This window comes from Oncorhynchus masou, unplaced genomic scaffold, assembly GCF_036934945.1.
Source record: "Oncorhynchus masou masou isolate Uvic2021 unplaced genomic scaffold, UVic_Omas_1.1 unplaced_scaffold_2886, whole genome shotgun sequence".
Lineage (NCBI taxonomy): Eukaryota > Metazoa > Chordata > Actinopteri > Salmoniformes > Salmonidae > Oncorhynchus > Oncorhynchus masou.
The window spans coordinates 37,501-48,552 of record NW_027009311.1 but is presented as its reverse complement, the minus strand read 5'-3'; the positions used below and the strand labels follow the sequence as shown (position 1 = coordinate 48,552).

At 47.1% G+C, this 11,052-nt stretch overlaps 1 protein-coding gene across 1 annotated transcript in view; it reads right to left on the bottom strand.

The window, feature by feature from the left end:
* Positions 1–8,084: 8,084 nt before the first annotated feature.
* LOC135533988 (uncharacterized) overlaps positions 8,085–11,052 on the bottom strand; it is a gene marked incomplete at its 5' end in the record, with an annotated part of 4,762 nt that continues 1,794 nt past the window's right edge. The window contains 4 exons of the mRNA XM_064961152.1: positions 8,085–8,490; positions 8,803–8,949; positions 9,116–9,203; positions 10,786–11,052. The exon at positions 10,786–11,052 is cut by the window's right edge and continues 92 nt beyond it. Of these exons, the coding sequence (XP_064817224.1) occupies positions 8,085–8,490; positions 8,803–8,949; positions 9,116–9,203; positions 10,786–11,052 (908 nt within the window). The remainder of the gene's footprint in view (positions 8,491–8,802; positions 8,950–9,115; positions 9,204–10,785) is intronic.

Genomic DNA, 11,052 nt, shown 5'->3' with positions numbered 1-11,052 from the left:
TTGAGTTTGATAGGGCATTCAACATCAAAAACAGACCAGGCTAAAACAATATTTAGTTTGATAAGGGCATTCAACAAAAAACAGACCCAGGCTAAAACAATATTTAATTTGATAAGGGCATTCAACATCAAAAACAGACCAGGCTAAAACAATATTTAGTTTGATAAGGGCATTTCAACATCAATAACAGACCAGGCTAAAACAATATTTAGTTTGATAAGGGCGATTCAACATCAAAAACAGACCAGGCTAAAACAATATTTAGTTTGATAAGGCATTCAACATCAAAAACAGACCAGGCTAAAACAATATTTAGGTTTGATAAGGGCATTCAACATCAAAAACAGACCAGGCTAAAACAATATTTAGTTTGATAAGGGCATTCAACATCAAAAACAGACCAGGCTAAAACAATATTTAATTTGATAAGGGCATTCAACATCAAAAACAGACCGAAGCTAAAACAATATTTAATTTGATAAGGGCATTCAACATCAAAAACAGATAAAGGCTAAAACAATATTTAATTTGATAAGGGCATTCAACATAAAAAACAGGCCCAGGCTAAAACAATATTTAATTTGATAAGGGCATTCAACATCAAAAACAGACCAGGCTAAAACAATATTTAGTTTGATGAGGCATTCAACATAAAAAACAGACCAGTCTAAAACAATATTTAGTTTGATAAGGGCATTCAACATCAAAAACAGACCAGTCTAAAACAATATTTAGTTTGATAAGGGCATTCAACATCAAAAACAGACCAGTCTAAAACAATATTTAATTTGATAAGGGCATTCAACATCAAAAACAGACCAGACTAAAACAATATTTAGTTTGATAAGGCATTCAACATCAAAAACAGACCAGGCTGAAACAATATTTAGTTTGATAAGGGCATTCAACATCAAAAACAGACCAGGCTAAAACAATATTTAATTTGATAGGCATTCAACATCAAAAACAGACCAGGCTAAAACAATATTTAGTTTGATAAGGGCATTCAACATCAAAAACGAATGAGCTAAAACAATATTTAGTTTGATAGAGGCATTCAACATCAAAACAAATGAGCTAAAACAATATTTAGTTTGATAAGGGCATTCAACATCAAAAACAGACCCAGGCTAAAACAATATTTAGTTTGATAGGGCATTCAACATCAAAAACAGACCAAACTAAAGCAATATTTAGTTTGTTTGGTGTCACAAAACAATTGGCTAGAAGCAATATGGTCACATGTTCACTAGACAATTGGAGGAGCTTGATCACATGTTCACTAGAGGAGGAGCTTGGTCACATGTTCACTAGAGGAGGAGCTTGGTCACATGGTCACTAGAGGAGGAGCTTGGTCACATGTTCACTAGGAGGAGCTTGGTCAGATGTTCACTACAGGAGCTAGGTCACATTTTCACTAGAGGAGGAGCTTGGTCACATTTTTCACTAGAAGAGGGCTTGGTCACATGTTCACTAGAGGAGGAGCTTGGTCACATGTTCACTAGAAGGAGGAGCTTGGTCAGATGTTCACTACAGGAGCTAGGTCACATTTTCACTAGAGGGAGGAGCTTGGTCACATTTTCACTAGAGGAGGAGCTTGAGTCACATTTTCACCACAGAGGAGGAGCTTGGTGCATGTTCACTAGAGGAGGAGCTTGGTCAGATGTTCACTAAGAGAAGCTTGGTCACATGTTCACTAGAGGGGATTAAGCTTCTTGTCTTTCTTGTGTGGTTGTTTCAGATCTTGTCTTGAATTGCTGGATTAGCCCTAACAACACATGAGCAAGTGGATTAGCTGTCCTGCCGCATAGCTTCTCCCACGCAGAACAAACTCCAAAAATGATCTATGCGACCGATATTGTCTGTAAGATATTAACAAAACACTATTAGACGTTCAATCGTTGTTTGTATTCCTACTGTAGCAGCACTATGTAGAATATTACACATCTCAATCAATCAATCACATGTATTTTTTAAAAATGAATAGAAATAAACAGAATCCCAGACTAAAACCCTTAACAGCAAGCAATGCAGTTGTAGAAGCATTCTTTATTCCGACTGTAGCAGCAAGATGCAAGGTATTACACATCTAACAGACACACATTAGCTAGCTAGCTACAACACACAGGTATAGTTCCTCCAAGACTAATATGAATCATAAAGGCACGGTCATTCCTGTACTCTCTGAGACAGCCATTGTCTTTTGTTTTGCCTTCTCAGATAGACAGTACACGCTAACATAGCTGCTGTGAAGCTGTAAAAGCTAGTACTGCCCCCGCCTTCAAGGGTTGAACACAAGAGGACAAGGCAGGGGGGCTCCTGTCGGGCTGTAGTCTTTACAAAGCCAGGGAAAATGAGTCAACCTCGATATGAGGCAGGGGGCTCCTGTCGAGGCTGTAGTCTTTACAAAGCCAGGAAAATGAGTCAACCTCGATATGAGGCAGGGCTCTGTCAGGCTGTAGTCTTTACAAAGCCAGGAAAATGAGTCAACCTCGATATGAGGCAGGGGCTCCTGTCAGGCTGTAGTCTTTACAAAGCCAGGGAAAATAAGGTCAACCTCGATATCCTGCAATGTCTGGCTGAGAGAACATCGTTGAGACATGTCCAATGGCTCTGTTGAACAAGGACAACCATATCTACACGCTGCTAGCGTGATCGTGCTATTGAACAAGGACAACCATTTCTACTTGCTGCTAGTGCAGTCGTGCTGTTGAACAAGGACAACCATATCTACTCGCTGCTAACGGTCGTGCTATTGAACAAGGACAACCATATCTACCATGCTAGCGTGATCGTGCTATTGAACAAGGACAACCCTTATCTACTCACTGCTAGCGTGATCGTGCTATTGAACAAGGATCAAACATATCTACTCGCTGCTAGCGTGATCGTGCTATTGAACAAGGACAACCATATCTACTCGCTGCTAGCTTGATCGTGCTGTTGAACAAGGACAACCATATCTACTCGCTGCTAGCGTGATCGTGCTATTGAACAAGGACAACCATATCTACTCGCTGCTAGCGTAATCGTGCAATCGGAGAAACATAAAGGCCACAATAATTGCAACAAAACATGACTCTATTCATTTTTATTACCAACAGACTCAATCAACCAATGAGATCATTTGTTGAACTCTCCCTATTCGAAAATTCAAAAATAACACTATGGTGCATAATTATGTCTGAAACACCTCTCATCAACCAGAATTGTGTAGGAAGAGATTGCCAAGAGTGTGCAAGGCTGTCATCAAGGAAATGGGCAGCTCAAATATAAAAAATGTTTTTTAGTTGTTTAACACTTTTTCGGTTACTACATGATTCCATACAATGTAGAAAATAGTAAAACTAGGAAAAACCCTGGAATGAGTAGGTGTTTACATTTTTTTTAAGTGTATAACAAAAAAATATTGGTAATTTTCTTTTTAGGGGGGGCTTCCCTTGCCGTTAATGAAAACACACCACTGTACACTAGTCAGTGATTAGCCAACATTTTACCACTTTTTTCCCCATTTTTTCCCCATCAGTACACACTCAAACAAGGTCACTATATCCCTCATCCCCCTTGTGTCAATGGATCATGCATACTAAACTTCCGCAATAGCCACCCCCAACAAGCACCAGACAATCTTACATCCATCCTTTTTCCTTACTAATAACTCTGCATTTCTAAAATTTAGACTTCAAGCTTTACCAAAACAATTGTGACATTTATTTGGATACAACCATAACAAGGCTGATTTCACCAGACATAGAAAATGTGTTCTCTCTTGTCAGGACTGATGTTCAGAGGGCTAGCTAACAACACGGTTAACACAATCAGTTCAAACTGAAGCTGCAAAGACTGCAAACTGGCTACTTCTCGACTCCACGACCATTCCTACTAATGACAGCTGGAGATAGAATTTGAATATTGAAACAATATTTCAAATGTTGGAGAGACAGACAGCAAAGGTTTATACAAATCTCAGCAGTTTTTATGCTTTTATTGTGGAATCAAGTTTGAATTGCCTGGCTGAGCTGATGAGACAGTGGATTTGGATTGCGAAGTCAGATGGAACAAAGTAAACAGGCATTTTAACGTCATAGATTTAGCCGGTGGTATCTTGTAGAATAGACACCGGCTGGCATGAGTTTTAACCAATCAGCCTTCAGGATTGGAATCACCGTTGTATCAAAACAATCAACTAAGCCTCCATAATACAGAGAACTACAGTATAAGTTGTAGCCTTTTGTATAAAGACACCAACTATGACAACAAAGCGCAGACAATGTTTACGCCTAGCTTCAATATATGTCGCTGCTAGTCATGGACTCATGGAAAGATTAAGCAAAGGTAACTAAGAACGAGTTCCTGGTGCTGAGCTTAATGCCGCTGCAGATGTTGATGGGATCGGACTCTGTAAAAGAACACTTGTGACCCGTTTCAGGACACTAGGGGCATGTCCCGTGTCGTTACTTCACCGGAGAAACCATTTGAAGGCATTATTAACCTGAAATGTCATGTGCCTTAATAATACACTTGTATGCCATCTGAATATATGAATACAACTGTTCAAATGTAGCACGCTTCTGTCTAAAACATTGGCCACTGGTCAGTGTGTCTTTTCTAACGTAGCTGTTTTGAAAGATATCACGTAAGTACATGTGAGATAATGTCTAGATGGTTTTTATGGTGGAGATCACATTTAAAAAATTGCCTGGTTGGGCTGATGAGACAGTGGATTGCGCAGTCAGATGGAACAAAGAAAACAAGCATTTTAACGTCATAGATTTAGTAGTGTTGCTCTCCACTCTCTGGAGTAGCGAGTTTTGAAATCGGTGGAATTAGAGATAGCTAAGGAGATGGAGAAGCTTTCTGGCGTTTGATTGACGACGGAGTCGAAAATGAAGCACAGACAGCTGTTGTATAAATCACCTGTCTCCAGATTACATCTTCAAACTAAGGGTAACCATGGCATCCGTGACAGAGAGGCAGAAGCGTCCATCCATGTATGCAGGTAAGAGAGTCTAGCTAGCTACATTTTGAGAAATTAGATGTTTGTAAATGTGGCAGAAAGTTGTTTCATTTCAAGTTAAAGTGTACCGTTAGCTAGCTAGCTACCATCAGCTGGCTGGATGGCTAGCTAGCTACCATTAGCTGGCTGGATGGCTATCTAGCTACCATTAGCTGGCTGGATGGCTAGCTAGCTACCATTAGCTGGCTGGATGGCTATCTAGCTACCATTAGCTGGCTGGATGGCTAGCTAGCTATCATTAGCTGGCTGGATGGCTAGCTAGCTACCATTACCTGGCTGGATGGCTAGCTAGCTACCATTAGCTGGCTGGATGGCTAGCTAGCTACCATTAGCTGGCTGGATGGCTAGCTAGCTAATGTTACGTGTATAACCTCTGTTGTAATATTCATATATCAGAGCCATTTGCATTGGTAGTTATAGCCTAATGTTCATGCCAATGATAGCCAGGTAGCGTGGGTTCTTCACTGCTGTTAGGACAGAATGCTCAGATCAACCCTTCTTTTTGCCCAGAGCACACTCTGGCACTCCAGATTTATTATGGATCCCCATCAGTTCCTTCCAAGGCAGCAGCTACTTTTCCTGGGGTTTATAGTGGATCCCCATTAGTTCCTGCCAAGACAGCAGCTACTCTTCCTGTGGTTTATTATGGATCCTCATTAGTTCCTGCCAAGACAGTAACTACTCTTCCTGGGGTTTATTATGGATCTCCATTAGTTCCTGCCAAGGCAGCAGCTACTCTTCCTGGGGTTTATTATGGATCTCCATTAGTTTCACCAAGACAGTAACTACTCTTCCTGTGGTTTATTATGGATCCTCATTAGTTCCTGCCAAGACAGTAACTACTCTTCCTGGGGTTTGTTGGATCTCCATTAGTTCCTTCCAAGAAAGCAGCTACTCTTCCAGGGGTCCGTCAAAAATTAAGGCACTTATACAATTTTTAAAACATTACAATACTCTACAACGCAAAAGCCATGTGTATTTGTGTGTATAGTATGTATGTTATCACATGTGTGGATCTGTATAGACATGTCACATGTCACAGGGGTGATAATGGCTTCAATAGACATGTCTCATGGTGTGTGTGTGTGTGTGTATGTGTGTGTGTGTGTGTGTGTGTGTGTGTGTGTGTGTGTGTGTGTGTGTGTGTGTGTGTGTGTGTGTGTGTGTGTGTGTGTGTGTGTGTGTGTGTGTGTGTGTGTGTGTGTGTGTGTGTGTATGTGTGTAGACAATAGACATGTCATACTACATGATATACAGTGATGGTTCTGGATCTGATTAGGTATGTGGCTGGCAGACTAACCTGATAGTTGGTTTATCAGGTCTGTGGCTGGCAGACTAACCTGATAGTTGGTTTATCAGGTCTGTGGCTGGCAGACTAACCTGATAGTTGGTTTATCAGGTCTGTGGCTGGCAGACTAACCTGGTAGTTGGTTTATCAGGTCTGTGGCTGGCAGACTAACCTGGTAGTTGGTTTATCAGGTCTGTGGCTGGCAGACTAACCTGATAGTTGTATATTAGGTCTGTGGCTGGCAGACTAACCTGATAGTTGGTTTATCAAGTCTGTGGCTGGCAGACAAACATGATAGTTAGCGAGAGAACGAGAGAGCGAGAGAGAGCGAGAGAGAGCGAGAGAGAGAGAGCTAGAGAGAGAGAGAAAGAAACCGAGAGAGTGAGAAAACTAGAGAGAGACAGAGAGAGCAAGAGAGCTAGAGAGAACGAGAGAGCGAGAGAGAGAGCTAGAGAGAAAGAAACCGAGAGAGTGAGAAAACTAGAGAGAGACAGAGAGAGCAAGAGAGCTAGAGAGAACGAGAGAGCGAGAGAGAGAGCTAGAGAGAAAGAAACCGAGAGAGTGAGAAAACTAGAGAGAGACAGAGAGAGCAAGAGAGCTAGAGAGAACGAGAGAGCGAGAGAGAGAGCTAGAGAGAAAGAAACCGAGAGAGTGAGAAAACTAGAGAGAGACAGAGAGAGCAAGAGAGCTAGAGAGAGCGAGAGAGAGCGAGAGAGAGAGCTAGAGAGAGAGAGAAAGAAACCGAGAGAGTGAGAAAACTAGAGAGAGACAGAGAGAGCAAGAGAGCTAGAGAGAGCTAGAGAGAGCGAGAGAGAGAGCTAGAGAGAAAGAAACCGAGAGAGTGAGAAAACTAGAGAGAGACAGAGAGAGCAAGAGAGCTAGAGAGAACGAGAGCGAGAGAGAGCTAGAGAGAAAGAAACCGAGAGAGTGAGAAAACTAGAGAGAGACAGAGAGAGCAAGAGAGCTAGAGAGAACGAGAGAGCGAGAGAGAGAGCTAGAGAGAAAGAAACCGAGAGAGTGAGAAAACTAGACAGACAGAGAGAGCTAGAGAGCTAGAGAGGTGCGCTAAGGCAGAAAAGGCACATCTGAGTCTTGCTCATTTCAGCCCTGCTCTATGCAAATACCCCCTGTACCCCTTTAGGTTTTGGACCTATCACTAAACAGCTGATTTAAATAATCAAATAATCATCAAGTCCCAGGACCGAGTTTCAGAAATGCTGCTATAGAGGCCCTGTACAGGATCCTTCTCAGCTAATAAGGTCCACAGATTAATTCATACAACTGTGGTTCCCAACCTGTGGTCCACTGGGATACTGGTGGTGGTCCACTGGGGTACTGGTGGTGGTCCACTGGGGATACTGGTGGTGGTCCACTGGGATACTGGTGGTGGTCCACTGGGTTACTGGTGGTGGTCCACTGGGTTACTGGTGGTGGTCCACTGGGTTACTGGTGGTGGTCCACTGGGTTACTGGTCATGGTCCACTGGGGATACTGGTGGTGGTCCACTGGGTTACTGGTGGTGGTCCACTGGGATACTGGTGGTGGTCCACTGGGGTACTGGTGGTGGTCCACTGGGTTACTGGTGGTGGTCCACTGGGTTACTGGTGGTGGTCCACTGGGGTACTGGTGGTGGTCCACTGGGGATACTGGTGGTGGTCCACTGAGGATACTGGTGGTGGTCCACTGGGTTACTGGTGGTGGTCCACTGGGGATACTGGTGGTGGTCCACTGGGGATACTGGTGTTGGTCCACTGGGGATACTGGTGGTGGTCCACTGGGTTACTGGTGGTGGTCCACTGAGGTTACTGGTGGTGGTCCACTGGGGTACTGGTGGTGGTCCACTGAGGATACTGCTGGTGGTCCACTGAGGATACTGGTGGTGGTCCACTGGGATACTGGTGGTGGTCCACTGGGGATACTGGTGGTGGTCCACTGGGGATACTGGTGGTGGTCCACTGAGGATACTGCTGGTGGTCCACTGAGGATACTGGTGGTGGTCCACTGGGTTACTGGTTGTGGTCCACTGGGGTACTGGTGGTGGTCCACTGGGTTACTGGTTGTGGTCCACTGGGATACTGGTGGTGGTCCACTGGGGTACTGGTGGTGATCCACTGGGGTACTGGTGGTGGTCCACTGGGATACTGGTGGTGGTCCACTGGGATACTGGTGGTGGTCCACTGGGGTACTGGTGGTGGTCCACTGGGGATACTGGTGGTGGTCCACTGGGATACTGGTGGTGGTCCACTGGGATACTGGTGGTGGTCCACTGGGATACTGGTGGTGGTCCACTGGGGTACTGGTGGTGGTCCACTGGGGATACTGGTGGTGGTCCACTGGGTTACTGGTGGTGGTCCACTGGGGTACTGGTGGTTGGCCACTGAGTTACTGGTGGTGGTCCACTGGGGATACTGGTGGTGGTCCACTGGGATACTGGTGGTGGTCCACTGGGTTACTGGTGGTGGTCCACTGGGATACTGGTCATGGTCCACTGGGATACTGGTGGTGGTCCACTGGGATACTGGTGGTGGTCCACTGGGGATACTGGTGGTGGTCCACTGGGATACTGGTGGTTGGCCACTGGGTTACTGGTGGTGGTCCACTGGGGTACTGGTGGTGGTCCACTGGGGATACTGCTGGTGGTCCACTGGGGATACAGGTGGTGGTCCACTGGGGATACTGGTGGTGGTCCACTGGGATACTGGTCATGGTCCACTGGGATACTGGTGGTGGTCCACTGGGATACTGGTGGTGGTCCACTGGGGTACTGGTGGTGGTCCACTGGGGATACTGGTGGTGGTCCACTGGGTTACTGGTGGTGGTCCACTGTGTTACTGGAGGTGGTCCACTGGGGATACTGGTGGTGGTCCACTGGGATACTGGTCATGGTCCACTGGGATACTGGTGGTGGTCCACTGGGGATACTGGTGGTGGTCCACTGGGGATACTGGTGGTGGTCCACTGGGATACTGGTGGTGGTCCACTGGGGTACTGGTGGTGGTCCACTGGGTTACTGGTCATGGTCCACTGGGGATACTGGTGGTGGTCCACTGGGTTACTGGTGGTGGTCCACTGGGTTACTGGTGGTGGTCCACTGGGATACTGGTGGTGGTCCACTGGGATACTGGTGTTGGTCCACTGGGGATACTGGTGGTGGTCCACTGGGTTACTGGTGGTGGTCCACTGGGGATACTGGTGGTGGTCCACTGGGGATACTGGTGGTGGTCCACTGAGGATACTGGTGGTGGTCCACTGGGGATACTGGTGGTGGTCCACTGGGTTACTGGTGGTGGTCCACTAGGGATACTGGTGGTGGTCCACTGAGGATACTGGTGGTGGTCCACTGGGTTACTGGTGGTCGTCCACTAGGGATACTGGTGGTGGTCCACTGAGGATACTGGTGGTGGTCCACTGAGGATACTGGTGGTGGTCCACTGGGATACTGGTGGTGGTCCACTGAGGATACTGGTGGTGGTCCACTGGGGATACTGGTGGTGGTCCACTGAGGATACTGGTGGTGGTCCACTGGGGATACTGGTGGTGGTCCACTGGGGTACTGGTGGTGGTCCACTGGGGATACTGGTGGTGGTCCACTGAGGATACTGGTGGTGGTCCACTGGGTTACTGGTGGTGGTCCACTGGGGATACTGGTGGTGGTCCACTGGGATACTGGTCATGGTCCACTGGGATACTGGTGGTGGTCCACTGGGGATACTGGTGGTGGTCCACTGGGGATACTGGTGGTGGTCCACTGGGATACTGGTGGTGGTCCACTGGGGTACTGGTGGTGGTCCACTGGGTTACTGGTCATGGTCCACTGGGGATACTGGTGGTGGTCCACTGGGTTACTGGTGGTGGTCCACTGGGTTACTGGTGGTGGTCCACTGGGATACTGGTGGTGGTCCACTGGGATACTGGTGTTGGTCCACTGGGGATACTGGTGGTGGTCCACTGGGTTTCTGGTGGTGGTCCACTGGGGATACTGGTGGTGGTCCACTGGGGATACTGGTGGTGGTCCACCGCGGTTACTGGTGGTGGTCCACTGGGGATACTGGTGGTGGTCCACTGGGTTACTGGTGGTGGTCCACTAGGGATACTGGTGGTGGTCCACTGAGGATACTGGTGGTGGTCCACTGGGTTACTGGTGGTCACCCACTAGGGATACTGGTGGTGGTCCACTGAGGATACTGGTGGTGGTCCACTGAGGATACTGGTGGTGGTCCACTGGGATACTGGTGGTGGTCCACTGAGGATACTGGTGGTGGTCCACTGGGGATACTGGTGGTGGTCCACTGAGGATACTGGTGGTGGTCCACTGGGGATACTGGTGGTGGTCCACTGAGGATACTGGTGGTGGTCCACTGGGATACTGGTGGTGGTCCACTGGGGATACTGGTGGTGGTCCACTGAGGATACTGGTGGTGGTCCACTGGGGATACTGGTGGTGGTCCACTGGGTTACTGGTGGTGGTCCACTGGGTTACTGGTCATGGTCCACTGGGGATACGGGTGGTGGTCCACTGGGTTACTGGTGGTGGTCCACTGTGTTACTGGAGGTGGTCCACTGGGGATACTGGAGGTGGTCCACTGGGGATACTGGTGGTGGTCCACAAGGATACTGGTGGTTGTCCACTGGGGATACTGGAGGTGGTCCACTGGGGATACTGGTGGTGGTCCACTGAGGATACTGGTGGTTGTCCACTGGGGGTACTGGTCGTGGTCCACTGGGTTACTGGTGGTGGTCCACTTGG